The sequence below is a fragment of the Lytechinus pictus genome, chromosome 1 (assembly GCF_037042905.1).
Source record: "Lytechinus pictus isolate F3 Inbred chromosome 1, Lp3.0, whole genome shotgun sequence".
Taxonomy (NCBI): Eukaryota; Metazoa; Echinodermata; class Echinoidea; order Temnopleuroida; family Toxopneustidae; genus Lytechinus; species Lytechinus pictus.
This window is the reverse complement of record NC_087245.1, coordinates 39002674-39024597: the sequence shown is the minus strand read 5'-3', so window position 1 is coordinate 39024597 and position 21924 is coordinate 39002674. Positions and strand designations below refer to the sequence as shown.

At 35.9% G+C, this 21924-nt stretch overlaps 1 protein-coding gene and 1 non-coding gene across 2 annotated transcripts; one reads left to right on the top strand and one right to left on the bottom strand.

Annotated features, from left to right (window-relative positions):
- Positions 1 to 1506: 1506 nt before the first annotated feature.
- On the bottom strand, positions 1507 to 21166 carry LOC129284292 (G-protein coupled receptor GRL101-like). Its single transcript, XM_054919718.2, has 17 exons — positions 21053 to 21166; positions 20149 to 20288; positions 19220 to 19448; positions 16615 to 16752; positions 15321 to 15431; positions 14402 to 14570; positions 13354 to 13425; positions 11656 to 11727; positions 11118 to 11189; positions 10143 to 10214; positions 8622 to 8696; positions 8016 to 8090; positions 7236 to 7307; positions 6634 to 6711; positions 5287 to 5552; positions 3431 to 3746; positions 1507 to 2035 (listed from the first exon to the last, which is right to left on the bottom strand). Exons 1-17 carry the CDS (start codon positions 21105 to 21107, stop codon positions 1567 to 1569), a joined length of 2481 nt encoding a protein of 826 aa, XP_054775693.2. The 5' UTR covers positions 21108 to 21166; the 3' UTR covers positions 1507 to 1566.
- On the top strand, positions 6086 to 6205 carry LOC129267979 (U5 spliceosomal RNA). The gene has a single exon (XR_008585216.2). It is a non-coding gene; the product is annotated as a U5 spliceosomal RNA (small nuclear RNA).
- Positions 21167 to 21924: the final 758 nt, after the last annotated feature.

The following is a 21924-nucleotide window of genomic DNA, read 5'->3' as shown; positions in this document are numbered from 1 at the left end:
CGCGAGGCATTTGTCGACAGTGCTCTTTTTTCATACGTTATATATAAATGCTACAAATGTTTTATATATTAATGGACAGACACCAATGTGTGCAATTTGGAAAATTAAAAAAGTAGAAAAAGAATCAGAAGAATAGGAAATGAATTATACTTATCATTTGCCAGAGTTACTTTTTTATCCATCCATCACATAGAAGAATCAAATCAACAAAATTCGTCAAGATTCTCAATGACGCATTGGCAATTAGAGTTAGGATTATATAATATTTTCTTCCTCAATTTCTTTAAAATGTGAGTTAAATGCAAATTCTGTGTAAAATTTACAACGATATTATATGGCTAGTAATAATAGTGTATAATCAAGTGTAGCAGGGCGTTGTTAATTCACAAACACTATACAATATGGCAATCTAAACTCGTAATTGTGTAAGTGCATTGCTAGTTTTAGTTCGTAAAATTGATCGCTTGTAGCCAGACTTTCAGTAATTTTCCGAATTTCTGTTTTCAGCAGCTAGAAGTACAAGCTGAAAACATTATAAGCAAATCCATTTTTACTTAGTCAAAATCGGGGATTCTAAATTTTGACAATAAACGCCAGACCCATTGAACAAATTTTCTATGTATAACCATAATGACCACTGTCTTATCATGTTCTCTTTTTTTTCGTTACTTGTAATGATTTTTAGACCTTGAAACAAAGGGTTCGTGGGTTCGAATCCCAGCCATGGCGTACATTCCTTCGGCAAGAAATATATCCACATTGTGCTACACTCGACCCAGGTGAGGTGAATGGGTACCCGGTAGGATTTATTCCTTGAACGCTTTAACGGCTATTTATAAGGCGGCTCAGCTACAGCCGGGGTAATAATATGATACCAAGTATGAAAGCGCAATTGAGTATATGCAATATGCGCTATAAACATGGGCATATTATTATTATTATTAATATCGTTTTTATATATTATTATTATTATTTCCCATCATGCTCTGTCTTTGAGTTTACATATTATTTTTTTATATACTCATTTCATTTATGTTTTTTCTATGACAAACCTTTGTTATTATTTATTTTCATTCACTGTTTTTATTCCTGTATATGTCATGTTTATTTTTTATGTACATTTTGACAGGGCCCCTTGTAAAGCAGGCCATTTGGCTTGAATGAGACAACATTGTCTTTTAAATAAAACGTGAATGAATAAATGAATAAATAAATAAATAAATACATAAATAAATAAATGAATAAATAAATAGATAAATAAACGCAAATCGGCAGTCACGAGAGCAATTATATCATATGACACCTTGACGGCTTGACCCAGTTTCATAATGCAGATAACAGGATTTGGAACAGACAGAAAACTGACTGGTCATCATTGGTGAAAATGGGGATACATTCCCCCACCCCCCCCCCCCTCCTTTACCCTTACTCGTTCCCAATCGACGTCCCTTCGCTCCAGATACAATCGCCCTACCCCTCCCCCTCTCCCCATGCACCCCATCCGAAGTAGCTCTGCAGTGTGATTTCACATATACCATTCACTAAAATGGTGTCAGGATGCTTCGTTTAAACAGAGTGAACGATGGTGTAGAGGTATGGGTTGAGAGAAGAGTTGATAGGGAGGACGAACACGACAAGCCAAGCGTAGATGTCCGGGGTCACCTCCACCCCAATGGTCTGGACCAGGACACCTAAGATGATGATGGGCATCCAGCAGCAGAAGTCCGTCCCGACGATCAGGAACATCCGGATGGCCATCTTGACATCGTGCGACCTCTGGTTGGTCTTGCCGGCCTCGGCCCTGGTGAAACGAACCTTGATGAAGATGGCGATGTAGGTGCAGAGGATGACCAGGAAACTCATTAAGTTGATGCCGAGGAAGAGGGCGATGGAGAACTGCCAGGTGGAGATGGACGACGTGGCCTCGGTGAAGTAGGTGACGGTCTGGTAGGTGTTGGTGGTCCGGTCGTCTTGGGAGGCCTGGAGGTTGGTCGATTTGCGGATGAAGGGCAGGCCCACGCAGACGTCACTCAAACTGCATTTTGTAAAGTAAAGAAAGAAACACAATACTTAGAAATTAATAAGCCCGAATCGCTTTGGCATTGGTCTGCTGACCGGTCGAGGACCAATCAGATCGCAAGATGTGTGGTGGCTCAGTTGGTAGAGCGTCCGCCTCACAACCGGGAGGTCGGGAGTTCAAACTCCGGCCGCGTCAGACCAAGAGACGTTAACAGATGGGAATTACTGCTACCCTGCTTGGCGTTCAGCGGCTGCCGGGCCCATGATCAATTATTGGGCAATGCAAATTTTCGGTGTATTTCATTTCTGATTCATGTCTATTTCGAATAGTAAATTATGGATTTGATTTTGACCAATGGGATTTTTCAGGTTTCTCCTTGAAGACACAGGCCCTTCTGGTTTGGGGAAATCAACCTTACTGCGCAAACCTGAAATTCCCTAAGGACGATACACTCTAAAAAACGAAGAGCTAGGAAGAGCTAATTTAGCTCTTAAAGGGATGGTCCGGGCTGAAAGTATTTATAGCCAAATAAATAGAGTAGAATTCACTAAGCAAAATGCCGAAAATTTCATCAAAATCGGATAACAAGTAACAAAGTTATTGAATTTTAAAGTTTAGCAATATTTTGTGAAAACAGTCGTCATGAATATTCATTAGGTGGGCTGATGATGTCGAATCCCCACATGTTCTTTTGTATTTTATTATATGAAATTAGGTTTATTCTAATTTTTTCCTCTAAGAACTAGAAAAATTGGATTGACAACTGATTTAGTGCATTAGATATTTATTGCTGCAACTTATTTCATTATAAGGGAGACATATTATTTACACAAGTATGAAATAATGAAAAAAATGTGATTTTATGTCATAACATAAGAAAACGGAAAGTGGGGATATGACATTATCAGCCCACCTAATGAATATTCATGACGACTGTTTTCACAAAATATTGCTAAACTTTAACCTTCAATAACTTTATTGTTTGTTATCCGATTTTGATGAAATTTTCGGCATTTTGCGCAGTGAATACTGTATGTATTAAGATATAAATATGTCCAGCCCGGACCATCCCTTTAAAGAGCGTGTATAGTGACTGCACTTCGGAGTGCTGATTTTTCTCGTTCAAATTTGAACTAGACAAATCAGCACTCCGAAGTGCAGTCACTATACACGCTCTTTAAGAGCCAAATTAGATCATCGTAGCTCTTCGTTTTTTAGAGTGTAAAGCAGGGAATTCTCTCTTCATGATGGTTCCGTTTCAAGAAGACTTGTAACAATCACAAATGCTCAATTGTTTAAAATCAGGTTATCCATCAGCCAATCGAATCAAATCATTTCAGTAGCTTGACACTTTTATTGCAAATTTGTAATTATAACAAGTTTTATGAAATGGGCCCCCTGTGTATATACCTGTAAGCATCGGGGTAGAGGTTGTTGAGGAGCACGCCTGTCAGGCTGAGCAGGAGGGCGAAACACCAGATACCAACGATGGCCATACGAGCAGAAGTAACCGTCAACCGCTTGGTGGAGAAGGGAAACAGAATGCAGATGAATCGGTCGACACTGATCAGGGTTAGGAGAAAGACCGATGCCTCGCTGCTGAAGATGGAGATGAAGCCGGCGAACTGACACAACGCGCTCGACCGCCACTCTGTTGATAGGCCCTGCCAGAAGTACGACTCCCCGATGTAGATGTCCATTATGGCCAGGAACACCATGTACACACCTGGTTAAAATGGAACATAATCATGTTATCTTATTATATCTCGGTCACATTTGCTCTACGGCGAGTCGATAACAGCCGTTTTATTCATTTTTATTCAAACCCCACTATTATGGAGCTGGTGCAAAACATTTGTTTAAACGACTGTTTTCGACTTGCCGTACGGCCGCCGTTAATGTGACCGAGGTATTACTTGATACAGGAGTCGGACATGGCGACTCATTGGTAGAGCGCCCGCCTCATGAACGGGAGATCGTGAAGTGCGATCCCCAGTCAAAGTCATACCAAGAGTTTAAAATTGGGTCCTACCTTCTTTTCAGACGCTCGATAATATATAATAATAACGCCATGTTATGCTAGGCTTGCTGGGAGAAAAGTTCATACAAGCTGAAGTGGCTACCCTGGGTGAATAAGAATTATTATTATATTACCATGTTTTAAATACTGAACACAATGATCAGTTAAAATCTTTTACTACACTGTTAGAAAATTTATCCTTAAAATAAAAGAAGTTCCTGTAGCAGAGTCTCGAGAACACCTGAAATCTTACCAGATTGCGTAATCTTACAGGAAATTGGTATTTTGGTGTATGGAACCTTACAAATTTCCTTAAAGGAAACACCATTTTTCCCTTTTTAAACAGACCTGTTCTGTTAAATTGCAGAAAAATTCCTGTTTTATGAATTTACAGAATGATTCTGTTATTGCTTTCTGCAAATTCTTATTTTTTTCCTGTAAAATAATTTTTTTTTTAACAGTGTAGCTGGCCTTCTCGAGGTCCAGCCCAAATTTGGTGTCGGCAATCAGAAAAATTTTATTCATCGGCGTTCTTTAATGAATGATCTTTGGGTTCAAAAACTGCTTTTTCAACCATGAGTGCTGCCAAAAACACAAGTTTCTAAAGTCTGGGGATGTGGTGATTCACATCACTGGAGAAAATATGGGATGTTGGACAGCAGCCCCCAAAAGTTTCACTAAATTTGTACCTTCAGGTAATTCTTTATTTTGCGTTTCTTAATGTCCCCATGCCTCTCGGTATCTCCTTCTAAAATATTTTATTGTTTAGATTTTAAGAGATAATTTGTTTCCTAATTCTATTTGGGTTATTTCCTGTGTTTATGGATTCATTTTGTGCCATCGATTATTGATATTATTATAACAAAATATGTTGCGACAGGGTCGCTGTGGAAAGATCTTATGTTACTGACAACGCTACCCTGCCGCCGCCGCCGCCGTCGGAAAAGCGTCGCCTATGCTCTGCAGGCGAGACAAACATGCTCTGTTCATTATCTTTATCTTTAAGTTAGTAAATGTCGTTTACAATAGATCTGTGCAACTTCTTTTCCTTATGAAAATAAATAGATAGATAAATATAATGAATAAGTTAATTAATAAATTAATCAAATCATTGACTAACTAACTAACTACTTCGTCAATTCATTAATGAAAAAAATGAATAAATGACAAAAAAATAATAAATTATTTAATTAGTTAATTAATAAAAATGAATAAATAAATTTTACAAAATACAAAAAAAATGTACCCATCAAGAAATCTGAAGCAGCTAGATTGGTAATGAACATGGACTGTATGTGAGCTACCGGAGTCGCTGGCTTGCTGTTGAGACGCATGACAATGACCAGGAAGTTACCGATGAGGGCGCTAACACCCAAGAACCAGATGAAGAATTTGATGGTTTTGTTTTGGAGGAACGTCTTCCTGCAAGTGAAGAGGGGATGGGGCGGGATCCGGAGGACGCATTCGGTCTCCGCTGGGGCTAAGCAGCACAGCCTCGGGTCGTTGACATGGCTAGATATTTAGTGAAATGATAAGGGATGGTGAAATGATAGCCAATTATCATATCAATCAAATTTAGCATTCCTAGCGGAGATTATCAGTACTATTTTCTCCCCTCCATTCACCCCCCCCCCGAAATATACACCATTGTTTATAAACTTCAGTGAATTATTACATTACACTGGAGGTATTAGAAATACATAATGAATAAGGCAATTGTCAAAACAAACACTATTGTGATTAATCAAACTATTTGTATACAAACTGGAAACATATTGAATCGATCACAATTTTTTGTAATCGATTCATAATTTTTTCTCTTTTGCGAACACTTTTGCTTGAATTTATCTGTTATTTTAATGAGTTTTCGCATGTTATAATACAAATTTTTTAATCATTTCTTATTAAATATTTTTCAAAATAAAATTGCGTCCTTATATTTTTGTAAACATGTACTTTTTTTGTATAAATACGATTTTTGATTGAATCAACCAGCATATTTTAAGTATATATTATATTCAATACGTTTGTAATACACTAAATTATTACTCTGGTTTCTCTGCAAGACGCATAAATCTTTCGCCTTTTACTAAAGATTTCCGTGCAGAGGAACACATTGATGAGTCTATAAATATTTTTCTCAGGCTAGCCTTCATTGGCGAGCCTTGCTCCCTTATAATGAAAAGTAAGCACACACAACTGTAACTCTGCAAATGATGTTATAAATTTGATATCTGGGGGTAGTTCAATTAGTCTAATCAAGCATTACATATTCTAAAAAAATATTCACAGAACAGGAAGAACAGCTGACTGATTCTTAAATTTCCCTTTTTTAAAACTTTTTTTAAAAACTCCTTATATGCTCCAAGCGCCTTTAGCAGCTGGAGCTGAAGCCAGGGTAATATTATAGATATTATAGTGTGCCTCATAAATGCTTTATTATTATTATCATCATCAACATCATCATTATCATTATTATTATTGTTATTATTATTATTATTATGTCTCTCCGTTCAATTTTCCCTGTTTTGTGGTAAAATGATAACAAAAAGAGTAAAAGGTAAACAAAAATAAAAAAATAACAACTACTCACAGTGATTTCAATTGGGAGAGACCCTCGAAGACTTCGGGATATAAGGTCCATGGTTTCGTGCTAAGAGAAGCCAGTACGCTAAAGTGAGATGAAAAAAATTATCTTAATTTTGATGCAGTATGGAATATTGATTATCCAAGCCGACGATATGAGTTAAACGTCTTTTGATAAGGAGGTCCATGTCATAAGACTCGCTCTACACGAACATTATAAATTGTGGAGAAAAAAAATTGCCAAAATATTTTTAAAAAGGCGGGAAAAGTGGATATTCGGCATGTTCGTAGAGGAAAGGAGTTATTTTACAAAAAGACCATGATGATGGACCCTTTGGAAATTTGTTAGAGAGAGACAGACGCAGATCGATGAACAGGCACTCAACTCAAGCCTATAGCATCGTGGACTTAAAGTAAAGTAAGTAAGTAAGTATATTATCAGGGGGGGGGCTCTTTTCACAAACTTGGGGAATAGCCTTACCCAACACCATGACGTAATCGTTTTACGATTTTAAGTTCATCCTCCCAACTCTAATAAAAAAATTATATTCGGTATTTTAATAACGTAAATTATGATTTGTCGTTATTTTTATATCTCTTTATACTTACACATCTTGCAGAGCTGTCATATTCCGGAAGGTCCCTGGTTCTATGTACTTCAGTTCATTATTATCCATGTTCCTATAGAAGAACAAAAGAAAAGTTTCGAATTCTTTAATAAATACAGCAAACGGGGATGCATGCCCATTGTTATCACTTGACGAAACCCCATGCACGTTGACATTGACCTTCCTCGTTACAGAATAATTATCAGAAACAGATAATTATTAGAAACAGATTTTGACAGCTCTAATATTTCATGCAATCAAAATATACCATTGGGACTTCTTTTTTGTAATTTATTTTAATGTTTTTGTAATTTATTATAAACATAGAAAAAAATAGAAGGAAACAAGGAATACACATGAATGCTCTGCAGTTGCAGAGGCTATTTACACTTCTCTCATTTTATTTTGCATTTCGATCGACGATTACATTTTTAAAATCAGTTTATTACGAGTTCAATTCAAAATTGTCATCATTGCCATGATCAATGGTGTCACTAATGGGGAGGCATGGGGCAAATACCCCCGCCCCCTCGCTCCCCTTCCCCGCAGCTCTATTGTTGGCAGTAGCGGGATCAAAATTAATGAAGGGAACTTGGTATGCCCCTCCCACAGTTGGAAGCTTTGCCACCCCCCCTCCCATTCATTTCCAAGGTTGGAAGACCCCCCCCCCCCACCACCACCACCCTTCATTTAAAGTTACCGATGCCGACAACGGTAGTCGTCATTAACATGACTCTAATATGAAATAATTTGAAATAATTTGAAAACTTATTATACTCACACTCTAAATAATGAGTCTTCCAGCCCATAAAACAGCGATGAGTTGATCGATGTGAGGTTATTGCGAGTTATTATCCTTTCAAATAAAAATAAAAGAGTGTAAACCATGAAAATATATTTATCATAAAAGTGGTAATGGACGTAAAGTATTACATATGAAACAAAATTATATTTATTCTTTTCCATTTATGAATTATGTTGTATTAAATCTATTTCCGGGATCAATACCTGGAAATATGGCTATGAATCTTTAGTCTAGTAGTAAAGAATGTGGAGAGGTTTTCGGTTCGTCATGACTGAATAGATGTGAGAATGTGTAACGTTTAAAAAAGTAATCATTATAAAAAAATGAAAAATTAATTACTTATAAATTACTTAAATGTTAAGTAAAATATCTGACAAAGCGTGAAACATTATTTATCTTACGTCAGTAATGTCACATTGTGAACTGGATATGAATTTTGAATCATGACTGCTCCAATTACTGGTACATTACGAATGCTTTGCATTATAGCCCAACACGTTACATTATGCGTTGTATTCGTATATTCATGTCGGTCTCTTATCCATTTATTTTCGTATCTTTGGAAAAGAGAGTGATACTTACAATCTTTCGAGAGAGCCCCCGAGATCGCGAAACGTACCAGGACGGAAATCAGTTATTCCATTCTTCTCAAGATCTCTGAAAATATCATCAAATATAATCAAACACGATACATCATTATCACCCCAGGGCCCCGTATTACAAAGAGTTGCGATTGCTCCGATCAATCGCAACTATGGGCGGCCAGCAACGTCAACATGTATTATCCATGGTTGTTCAAAATATTTTCTAACTATGATGTATATTCATGCATTCACTGTTTTCTTGAAAATTCACTGTGCTTCTCTTTGTTGACACAGGACATTGTGCTAATTTTTTTATAGAAAAATTTATGACACTGATGGATTTCCATAGAGTTACGATTGATTGGATGATTGATTGGATCAATCGTAACTCTACGGAAATCCATTAGTGTCATGATTTTTTCTACAGGAAATTTGAATTGAAAATTTGAAAAAAACCTAATAATGCACATTTCATTGACCTGTTAGGCTTTATACTATAAGATACATAATGGTGAATTCCAAAGTATGTGTTCTTATCATTATGAAGACTATTTAAAAGACTCCATACAAATTAGTTATTATTGACAGTCAGGTATAATATTTTAAAGATCCTGCCGAAAAAGAAATAGCAGTTTGATATGGACTTGTATCAACGATGAGAGACAATCTAGATTTTACTGAGGAAAAAAATCTTTTTGAATAAAAACGAGAATAGCGGCGCTGATCCTTATACAATTTTGTATGAATTATATTGAAAATTGATGTTTTGTGGAAATAGAAAAAGAAGATGAAAAAGAAAATGAAAAGGAAAATGAATGTTAATTTGAATTGAATTCCTTTCATTTAATGCTAAAATCTTTCCGTTTATTCTTCAAAGGAGTACCTTTCTATCTTCATCTAGTAGGTACATGATCTTTCACATCTTTCCAATTGGTCCATATCCAGAAATAGTATGACTGTTAAAGCCCCCATCACACTTATTCCGAATCAAGCAGAATTTGCCTGAATGAAAGGACTATTGTTTGACCACCAATTGGTCATTTAAATCTACTTCCAACATCGTTCGAGAATACCCCTCGAATGTTTTTAACATGACCAAAACCTTCGGGACGGCCAAAAGAAATGACAAAAATATTTCGAATGCACTCAGAATGCAGTCAGAATATTAAGAATGCCCCTAGAATGTCCAAGAACGTAGCACGAATTATCAATCTGACTCCATTGCGATTCATTTTGACTAGTGTATGATGATACACCTGGTCAATTTACTGAATTTCATCTCCAGTTTGATGAATTCATAAGTTCCTCCCAAAAATTTCTAGATTTTTTGAATATTTTTTCTTTCCAGCTTCTGCTCGATTCCTGCTGAAGCCGAATAAGTGTGACGGGGGTATAACGTAGATGGTGCTCTTTCAATCTTGGAATAGGAGGGTTGGTCTACTCATGGACATAATAGGTCCATGGTCTACTACTGCACCGAAAATGATTCAAAATGATCTCAACCCGAGGATCGACTTACATGAAAAATAGATTGGTCAGTCCTTCAAAACAGCCGTCGTCGAACTGCGTCAAAAAGTTGAACTCCGCAAAGCTATTGAAGATAGTCATGGATATCAAAAAAAAAAAAAGAATATTGAATGAGTGCAAAAATAAACAGTGTTTTTTTTATTGGAACATAATATGTGCAGTAAACCGTTGAAGCTATATAAATATTTTATTTGATTGATTAGCAGTTGATATATATTTATTCAAATTTGATTGGTGTACAGATGGGGGGGGGACTGGGGGTCTTGCCCCCCCCCCCCCCAAAAAAAAGAAGAAAATCACGACCAAGAAAAAACAAGAGAAAGGAAGGGCTTAAAGATGAAATATGATATTATTTTCTGAACATTATGTTAAAATTTATCACAACCTTGGATTTTTGTAATGTAATAAAAATATCAAAATTTTTGCTCGCTTGCTTCGCTGGCTTGTAACTTTTATCAATTTTACGCGATACGCCATATTGAGCCCCCTCATTTACGTGCGTTTTTTCTCTTTGGTTGTTGTTCTTTTTTGTATATACATGTACATGTACATATATAATTGATATATATATATATATATTCATTCATATATATTTCATTTCATTTCGTTTATTTCCCATTCCACCGATTACAGCATAATATTTTGTTTCGTGCATCTTGATATAATCAACACATACCAGATTTCTGCAATGAAACGGGTTTGGAATGGAGGAGGCAGCTAAAAAGCGGAGATTGTAGGGTGCAGTCTCCTATTAAAAATATTCCTATAAATACCCCCCCAAAGAAAAAAAAATACAAATACAAAAACAACAAGATGGCAACTTGAGCATAAAACCATCATGTAGTTAAATGTACTATGATAAAATAAGATCTCCTTGAATTTTCAATAAGAAAATAGAATAAATTAAGTAAAAGAAGAAAAGAAATGTACAAGATTTAAACAATAGGGGTATAGGGTGTACACTCACAGGAGATATAGGTTGTAGAGACCGCGAAACGTCCCTTTCTCCAAGTACCTCAACTTGTTATTTCGAATATACCTGTTATAACGTAATGAATATATAACTTTGTTTTAATTATTATCTCTAAAAGGGCTACGCTGAAATGCGTTACAAAAATGTGAAAGTAAACTGCTAGGTTCTGCATGATCATGTCCATCATACTTACAATAAATGAATTCTCAAATTCGTAATAAAAAATATCGAAAACAGAACAACAGTAACCCGTGGTGGTTCACACAGATGTTATGGAACGAGTTTTGTAATCAAAATAACATAGAAAAATACCAGCAAAAGGAAATAAGAGAAAAAATATAGTTCATATAAAAACAAAATTATAGTGACAAGTTTACATAACAATTTCTAAACATAAATAGTAAAAATTATATTTTTATTGAATTTTAAAGTAGGTATATTCCTTTTCACTCATAACTGATACTAATTATCTTGTTTTAACGCAGCCATTGATTTTTAAGGAGGGTTGAAAAAGAAAAAAAAGACGACTTACAATTTGTAAAGACGAGGAGCACCATCAAATACGCCTGAAGGGAGGTGGTCAATATCACAATTAGTCAGGTCACTTTATATCAAAGAGAGAATGGGAGAGACAGAAAGAAGGGGAGATTAAGACAGAGAGAGAGAGAGAGGGGGGGAGAGAGGGATAAACATATTAAACCTTAAAAAACCAGAAATTCAATGAGAGTTAAATTGCTTCCGTATTAGGCCTACTCCAATCTCTGTATTTCTCATATTCACTATTTCTCTCTCTCTCTTTCCTTTTCTCTTCTCCTCTTCTTTTTCATTTCATTCTTTTCATTTCTTGTTTCTGCAACTTTTTTTTTAAAATAGATATTGTATAATAAATATTGTATAATAAATATAATATAATAAATATTGTATAATAAATATTGTATAATAAATATAATATAATAAATATTGTATAATAAATATTGTATAATAAATATTGTATAACTATTGTACATTCTGTAACACAGAAAATACATGATAGAAAGCTAAATATTTAGCAATAATAAAAATGTGAACAAGGTCGTATTTTCTGTAACAAAGATTTAAAAATGTTGCAGGGGTTGCCACTGAAAGCTTAGCTTGACTTTGTGGCAGCCCCTGAATACAATTACAAATTATATTTAAAGGTCAAGTCCACCTCAGAAGAATGTTGATTTGAATGAATAGAGAAAAATCAGACAAACATAATGCTGAAAATTTCATCAAAATCAGATGTAAAATAAAAAAGTAATGACATTTTGAAGTTTTGCTTATTTTTCACACAATATAGTTATATGCAAAATTTAGTCACATGCAAATGAGAGAATCAATGATGTCCCTCATCACTCACTATTTCTTTTGTTGTTTATTGTTTGAATTATACAATATTTCAATTTTTGCAGATTTGACAATAAAGATCAACTTGACTAAACCATAAAATGTTAAACAGTGGTAATTCCACATGTTCAGGGCGAAATAAAACTTTGTTTTACAGGACAATGAGGAGAAAATTAGAATATTTCATATAATAAAATACAAAAGAAATAGTGAGTGAGTGATGTCATCAGTTCCCTCATTTGCACACTGAACGGGATGTGCATATAACTCTTTTGTGAAATTAAGCGAAACTTTAAAATGTCATAACTTTCTTATTTTACATCCGATTTTGATGAAATTTTTAGTGTTATGCTTGTTGGATTTTTCTCTTTTTATTCAAATCAACTTTTTGTTGGGGTGGACTTGTCCTTTAACAATACCTGTATACAGGTATACGAGTGCCAGGTGCAGAGTGGAAGGGGAGGGGGCTGAGGAGGGAAAGAAACGCATGATACAATACATTTTCATATTTCATATCGTGTTTTTTTTTCTGGCTTAAAAGGTATGTGTTTCAGTTGACAAGTACAAAGAATATATATCCATTTAATTCAGTGAGTATTCATTAAGTACTAAATTCTTAATACCTTTTTAAAGGGAGGAATGAATCTCGTCTGTTTGAGTGAGTCTGGCAATGTATTTCTGTGCTTTCCTTTGACTTTCTCTTTACATTTCTTTTTTTTTTCACTCCTCTTCCCTCTTTTTCTTGGTATTCTCTTCCTCTTCATCTTATTTTTTCTCCTCCTTCTTCATCCGCTCCCCTTCCCCCCCCCCTCCCTCTTTCTCACATTCTCTCTCTCCCTGTCTCTCTCTTTGAGATACTTACAGGGTATTCAGATTTGTTGCTCCATTGAAACTGCCTGGATCGAGGTGCCCGATGGGTATGTCATGAAGGTCTCTATAAAAAAAACATTGTAACAGACATAAAAGAGATGCAGCGTAAGCCAGTTAATTTTCTTGTAGTATGTGTGAGATGGATCCTGGGGGGGCCTTTCCATGTTGTAATAAGAAGTTTGTAATAACAGTTTAAAGCTACGGAAATCATTCAATTTGATTGGCTGATCGTAAACATTGTTATTGTAAGCACCCACTGTATATTTCTTGCAAGGTTAGGTAAACCCGGATGGAGGTCTGTTGCAGTAGAAAGTATCCGAGGGATCATGGCGACCGAACAAGAGAATGTGTTATTTTACCTGAGAAACTTAATAGTTTGAACCCACTAAATGTAATAAGATAGGGCCCCCCGAATCATGGGGATATTACGTGACTGGTGGATTTCTAAACCACAAACGATACGTTGCTAGGAAGGGTAGAATGTGCCCCGATGCGTTGGCGAGGGAGCATAGCAATCGAGCAAGAATGATGCTTTCTGAAGTAAAAGTTTTATTTCATATTTACACAAGGTATATACGGTAGGTCTCCAATAAGACATTATAATGTGCGAGAAAGCATAGCTATTGACCAAGAGTTTTTTTTTCACTAATGCGTTTTTTACCTTCAACACTGCAATGAGTGAACTACTAGTATCGTAAGTTTACGTGGGAGCGACGTAAGAGAGCGTATCGACCGAGTGATAACATTTGCTATTTCCCTCATTGAACACACAATATGGTATGGATAATGGCACTCTTTCTGGAACCTCAGGATATTTTGTGAGGGGGGGGGGTTCGCCCCCCCTTCTAATATGGGTTCTTTTTCGCCCCTGGCTACTACACCAGAGAAAATGAATACGGATGGAAGGGGGCCGCTAAGTGTTTTCATTTTCTTCTTTCTTTTTGTACATATTTTATCTTCCTTTTGCGGCATTCGCCAGGAAAAGGACATTTTCCACTACCGGTGCCGACTACGCCTTTGCAAACAATAATTATACTCACATAACAACAGTTCTGAGAGTGGTATTCATGGCGTACTGCTGATTCCATGTGGTGGACCCATTGGTCCAATATGGGAGATAACCCGGTGCGGCGCAGAAGGCCCGGCTAGGCCCGAAGAAATGGGCGTAGGGGCCCTCCCCACAGATACACCCGTCCGGGCACTTTGAATCTACATGGGGTGCCAATTAGAACGTTATATTTCTTCATACATACCACTTAACTTATTAGATGATAAATGAATAAAAAATAATAAATAAATAAATATATGAATAAATAAATAAATAAATAAATTAATTAATCAATTAATATATAAATAAATGAATAAATAAATAAATGAAATAAATAAATAGCTAGATAGATAAACAAATGAATGAATAAATGAATAAATAAAAAATAAGTAAATAAATAAATGAAGAAATAAATGAATGAATAAATGAATATACAAATAATGAATAAGCAATTAAATGAAAAAAAAAATATAAGTGTGCGGTTATATACACAATACACAGACAAACAAAACGACTGAATAAACGAAGAGATTGATCAAGAAACAAAAGATTTAATGCATAAAATAAATGATATCAATCTATCAAGAAACAAATTAATAAACAGATAACAGATAATGGTCCAGCTATTACGAAGTTGGATTGTGGGGCTTAATGACTTACGAAAATAGCCATAACGTGTATTTTCAGTAAATGTAATATTTACATAAATCATAATCTACACAAAATTCCCTCGAATATGTGGCTCATGATTGGACCCCATTCTATTCCTTTAATTTAATTGTGTCCTACTTTCCATAGTGGAAAATTGTACTTGATCTATTAACAAAAAATAATAATTGATGAATTGAAATATTTATTTTTTTACTCGCTCGCTTCGTTCCCCCCGTATCATACCTCTGTGTATGACATACCTATACAGTTCTCGTCATCCTCAAGCGGGCAGTCATCCACTCCGTCACAAAGATATTTAGAATAGATGCATATATCAGTTCCTTCACATTGGGATGTACCCGGAGGGCATCCTGAATGGAAAAAAAAAGAAGAAAATTTCGAAATTAGTTTTTTTTAATCAAATCTTAAAGAGGAGAGAGAGCTCGGGATGGCAAAAAAAGTGAAAGAATAAAAAAGAAAAGGGAACGTTGATGTTTATCCCATATTTTCTCTGTCGTTCGCATTTTCACAACAGAATTACCCACCTTACATTCATATGCCTACACATTATGAATAGGGGCGGATGAAACGAGGAAATAAGGGTCATCGCCCACACCCCCTGTGATTTTCAAGTTATAAAAAAGTAAATAAAAAAAGGAAAAGGGGGGAGTAAAGAAAGAAGATTGCATTGCCTCCTTCTCAAAATACCCTGACACACCGCTGTACCCCTTGCCAGCAGTTCCCACGCATAAAAATTATAATTTTCACCTTTTTCATTGCCCACCCCCCCCCCCCATCCCCGTTCCTGTGCCCCCAGCGTTCCACAGGGCCATCTACTTCTTTACCCTCTCATTCCATTGCAACTTTTAATTCAGTTCAGTACGGTTTCAGTTCGGGGGCTGCACATCCCTCCCCTTTTTCAAATCATATCGTTTTGCCCCCCAATAATTCTGCATGTGCAAAAAATAAAATAAGATTGTAATGTTATACAGAAATCAGCAAGCGGGATTGAGATACACAACTCGTTCTTCATCTAAAATTGTGCTCAAAATGTCCGGTTTTCAGATTAGAATATAAAAAAATTTGAGCTCGCGCTTCGCGCTCGCATCATTTCTGTAGCAAAAACCCATACTTTTCACGATTGAATAGGTGAATAGAATGTCCCGTTTTCAGTTCTATATCTCAAAAGAACTCCCACTTCGATTTGCAATAATCTTTTGTTGGATATATTTCTTGTTCTTTATTAAAAACGTCAATTAAACTCTTTTTTTTAAGATAAAAATATCAAAATTTTCAGCTCGCGCTTCGCGCTCGCATCTATTATTTTTTATTCTTTTTTTTTAATTTAATTTGTTGGTGAGATGTGTGTGTGTGTGTTTGTATATATATATATATATATATATATCTATATATGTATACATATAGGCATATGTGTGTGTGTTTGAGTCTGTTTGTTTTGTGTGATCGAGCGCCTTTGGAAAGTTGATTCATGATTTTGCCCCCCCCCCCAATCTGAAAAATGGATGGACGCCCCTGCCCCTCACCCTTGCTCACCTCCGCAGCCACTCTCATCGGAGTGATCATGGCAGTCAACAATCCTATCACATCGTGCGATGGCGTGTATGAACTGCATCCCCGAAGCACAGGCGAAGGTCTCGACGTCGGGCTCGTAACAACTTAGGTCAAAAGAATCTAAAATAAATGAGAAGGTATATAAAGTTTTCATGATTTAAGGCTTATTTTTATAATCAACAATATTTGCAAGCACAAAATAAATCCAAACATATTTCTTGTACAACACAATGGCGCAATCTGTTATTGTAAATCAAAACAAATACCTGACTAAAAACGAAGCTTGTAGAATGTCGTTTCCCTTAACGCTAATTTCGAACATGTATAGTTATTAATGAATGCATGATTAATAAGGGAAAAACGACAAAGTATATGTTAACATGAACATGCTATTTTGTGCGAAAAGAACATTGTTACATAAATGTTTAAGACAGCTGAATAAACTGAACAAAGATTTTTTTCATTTGCTGTTCACAACTTACGTCGAAAAGCGTTTTGAAATATGATAGAAAGTTAAAAAGAGAGAAAAGATTGGACTCAAGCGCAGCCAACAATATATTATGAATTATAATTGAATATCATTATTCTAATTTATTCCTAACAAAAAACTTTTTAACATCCCCCGTGCAGTTTTATGAAACTTTTAATTGTATAATTCTCTTTTTTGGTACTGTTTTGATAATATTGAATAATATAGGCTGCTGTCTTAAAATGAGGCCGCCATCAATTACAAGCTTAACCGCTCACGATGGCGGTCTCCTGCGTTCATTTGTTAATGTTCCTTTTTATTATTATTAAAATGTGAAGTATATGCCCACACCATTTTTTTTTCAATTATGTATTATGTTTATATTGTATGCATTATGGATTATTTTGTATATCGCAAACAAGATAATATTTTTGATAATGTATTGTGAACGCAGAAATAAAAATAAAACAAACAAACAAAATGTAAAAATACCTTTTTATCTTCGTAAGGGGGATATAAGTGCGTGAAGAGATGAAAGAGTGACAGACAGAAATTTGCAGAGAGAAAAAAAGGAGAAAGACAGACAGACAGAAGGAGGGGGGGGGGTGAAAATAACTCAATTTTAGAGGGTTGATCGCCTGTTGAGTTTTTGTCTCACCTGCATAGCAGAGTGAGACTATAGGCGCCGCTTTTCCGACGGCGACGGCGACGGCGGCGGCGGCGGCGGCGGCGACGGCGGCGGCGGCGGCGACGGCGACGGCGGCGTCAACACCAAATCTTAACCTGAGGTTAAGTTTTTGAAATGACAGCATAACTTAGAAAGTATATGGACCTAGTTCATGAAACTTGGCCATAAGGTTAATCAAGTATTACTGAACATCCTGCCTGAGTTTCATGTCACATGACTAAGGTCAAAGGTCATTTAGGGTCAATTAACTTAGACCATGTTGGGGGAATCAACATCAAAATCTTAACCTAAGGTTAAGTTTTTGAAATGTCATCATAACTTAGAAAATATATGGACCTAGTTCATGAAACTTATACATAAGGTTAATCAAGTATCACTGAACATCCTGCATGAGTTTCACGTCACATGACCAAGGTCAAAGGTCATTTAGGGTCAATGAACTTTGGCCGAATTGGGGGTATCTGTTGAATTACCATCATAACTTTGAAAGTTTATGGATCTGATTCATGAAACTTGGACATAATAGTAATCAAGTATTACTGAACATCCTGTGCAAGTTTCAGGTCACATGATCAAGGTCAAAGGTCATTTAGGGTCAATGAACTTTGGCCAAATTGGGGTATTTGTTGAATTACAGCCATAAATTTGAAAGTGTGTTGGTCTAGTTCATAAAACTTGGACATAATAGTAATCAAGTATCACTGAACATCCTGTGCGAGTTTCAGGTCACATGATCAAGGTCAAAGGTCATGTAAGGTCAAAGAACTTTGGCCACGTTGGGGGTATTTTTTGAATTGCCATCATATCTCTATTTGTGTATTGGTCTAGTTCATAAAACGTGGAAATAAGAGTAACCAAGTATCACTGAACATCTTGTGCGAGTTATAGTAGTTTTCAAAATCAGCACTGCTGCTATATTGAATCGCGTGATGCAGGTGAGACGGCCAGAGGCATTCCACTTGTTGATGTAATGTTATCCTTTGTCAGATTATAGAAGAGCGCATAGGCGGATCCAGGGGGCCGAGGCCCGTCCCCCTTATTGGGGGAGGAAAAAATGGGGGAAGAAGGGGGGAAAAGAAAAAAACAAGAAGGTAAAGAGAAAAGAAAAAATAGGGAAATAAGAGGAGGAAGACGAGTGAATAAAATAAGATGAGGGGAAGACTTGGGGAAAAAATGATAATTGACAAATTTATGATTATTTGGGGGTCGGATCGGTTAAACATCAAAGGACTTTTTTATATAAATGGTGAAAGAAAAGTACAATACAATTATCGAACAAAGAATATAATGTAAACACAAAAAACAGCCCCCTGAAACTCCTCTATAACTAATACGTCAGAGAGAGAGAGAGGGGGGGGGGGCAAAAGGAAAGGGCGCAAAGAACGACTGAGAATATTTCGGATTGGTTTTTAAAGTATGTATACACTTGCCATTTCTCTCACGCGTGCGCACATCAAAAGAGAAGCCCTCGAAATTCTCAAACTCGTCGCTGCAAAAGTCCAACATCACGTTTCCCTCCGGGAGCAACATTGACGTCACATTACCGCTGACCAATGGGAAGCGAGTAATATTGGTGCCGTGTGCAGTCTGGTGGGTGTGTTCCAGCCTCAAGTAATCCCATGTTCTTTCGATTTCCAGAGCGTTTATGCGAATTAGGGCCTTTTAGGGATGAAAAGGAAATTATTCTAACATGTGGATAGATGGGTGTAAATCGCATCTCCAGTTATGTTGACTTTACTCAACCAAATAGACCTATTTTTAAAGGTCAAGTCCACCCCAACAATAAGTTGAGTTAAGATAAAATACATGTATAGAAAACAATTTAAAAGTGTATATCACTTGGAATTTCATCGAACAGGTCGCAATCGGATGTAAGATTTGAAAATCATGACAATTGTAAATTTCACATAGTTCCACAAAAGAGTCACAATTATAAAATTATCTACGTCCTATAGCCTAAATGCGAATAAAAGAGCTGACAATGTCATACATTCATTATTTCTTTTATATCATACACTGTATTTAGAATTTTGCGTAAACTATCAGTAATGATGACTTCTATGTCAATGATGAACCAAACCGGGGTGTGTTTTTTTATCATTTTTTATCATATTTGGTAGTAAATTGAAATATTTTATATCTCAAATAACAAAACATGAAAGATACACTGTGTTGCGTTACGATCGGCTCCCTTATTCACAAGATGTGCCCATCACAATTTTTTTAAATGAAAATAGGTGAAAATTGAAAATGTCATATAGCTGTTTTTTTATTTTGTCAGCCGATATGGACCAGATTCAAAAAGGGGAAAGATGACGTCATCAATGTAATCACATCACTGAATATCATTCATTATTACCTGGACACCTTCTGGAATTTCAAGACGCCATTGCCGTCGGGTGGCCGGTGGGTAGGGGTCCGGATAGTCGGGTGATACCAAGGTTGAGAAGTAGTCGTGGAAACCGGCGTGGAAATCATCGCATTCGCCCCTGACGAGACCTAAAACACGGATAAATAAATGTGAACATAACCAAATTACACCATCTTATTTCTGAGGAAGTCATTTCAACTCGGAACTAGCGAGTTTTCGCAGTTTTAACGGAGACGGATTCTATAACATAGTAAATGAATTGAAAATGCCAGTCAAGTCACAATGAACAGCTGAGAGGTCTTTGTCGAAAAATGGTGAACGGGGGCAACTGATCATCGTACGATTTGGAGCTGATGATAACTTGAAAATAACGTAGTTTTTTTTTCCAGAGTCACGGACGACACTGCTGCTTTGAATCATCGATTTCCGACAAAGGCTATTTTGTCATGAAGGGCTTTTGACAATAGATTCTCTACTTTCCAGAAAGAGTCTGCGAAGTGCTTGCGAAAAGTAAACTCCCCAATGACACCAGAGGCCCGCTTCATTATACTTGTTATAATAACAAATTTGCGATCGCAGTTAAAGGCTACTGAAATCTTTTAATCTAATTGGCTGATTGTTATATATAGAAATCTGCATTTGTTATCATAACAGGAATATGAAACAGAACCCAGGTGTATGTCAACCCCATCTTTAGTATGCTATAGGCCTTTAAGTAAAGGATATACATATATATATATATATATATATATAATTTCAAACTAAGACCCACTGGCATATAAATAAGGGCTTGGGACCATTAGACCGAAGAGATCCACACAAAAAATGAGAAAAGAAATTTGGTTTTATACCAAAAAAGTTTCGGACGAAAAAAAAGTTTTTTATAGCTTACCCACTGAAATTATCCAAACGACACAACTTGCCAGTCTAAGTACAGACCTCCCCATACTGCATCACAAACTTATTATGAATCACACACAATGATTCCTCTCCGCCTTCGGTAGGCAAAATAACTTTAAAAGCACTCTGTATTTCCGTTTTAAAGCATTTTGTCTCTTTGTTATAATATTAAATATGTAAAACTTGCTTATATCATATTCTTATCACCGATGATAATGAGAAAGTTATTCGATGAAGAAAATCAAATATTCAGGGAAGAAAAGATGATTCAAACAAAGTTAATCCACCAAAAGGTCTTGAGACAATATTCAGGAATGATTAAGGATGCTTGACGGCTTGATGACTATTATTTTTCTCTGACCAACATCTTGTCGGAAAATACAAAAGAAGATTGATTTCAAGAAAGAAAACATATTAATGTATAGACATCAATAAGGAGCCGTCTTTGTGTGAAAATTAAAGTTTTATATAATTATCATGAATTTCCTTGCTCTAATGGATTTTTTTAATTGCTACATTTTCTTCTTTTCCTTCTTCTTTTTCTTTTTTTTCCAAATTGGTTTACATTTGACGCCAATGTATATTTACTGTTTTGAGAAAGGCAGAGTAATGCTTACAAATAGGTTTTGTATCCACTTAGTAAGTTTAGGGGAAGGCGGGGTAAGTTGTGACACTTTTTGCATTTTGCATGTTAAAATTGATATGACTAATAATATTGTAGAAATAGGTACCTAGCCTTTAGATTTGATTCTTGGAAAATATTTTTCACCCATATATAACTTTCTACCCCCACACTGAAAGTCATTGTGACCTTTGAAAAAAAAGATATCAAATAGCTCAACTTGCCCCATCTATGGGGTAAAT

Bases quoted from the DNA above. Each gene is read 5' to 3' on its own strand.
- LOC129284292 (XM_054919718.2), bottom strand. From the start codon at position 21,107: ATGGGGAGGTCTGTACTTAGACTGGCAAGTTGTGTCGTTTGGATAATT. The intron at 15,432-16,614 runs GTGAGCAAGGGT...TTTTCCATTCAG, and splicing joins CGATGAGAGTGGCTGCGGAG to GATGCCCTCCGGGTACATCC. The intron at 3,747-5,286 runs GTACATTTTTTT...CATTTTAACCAG, and splicing joins TGCTTCAGATTTCTTGATGG to GTGTGTACATGGTGTTCCTG.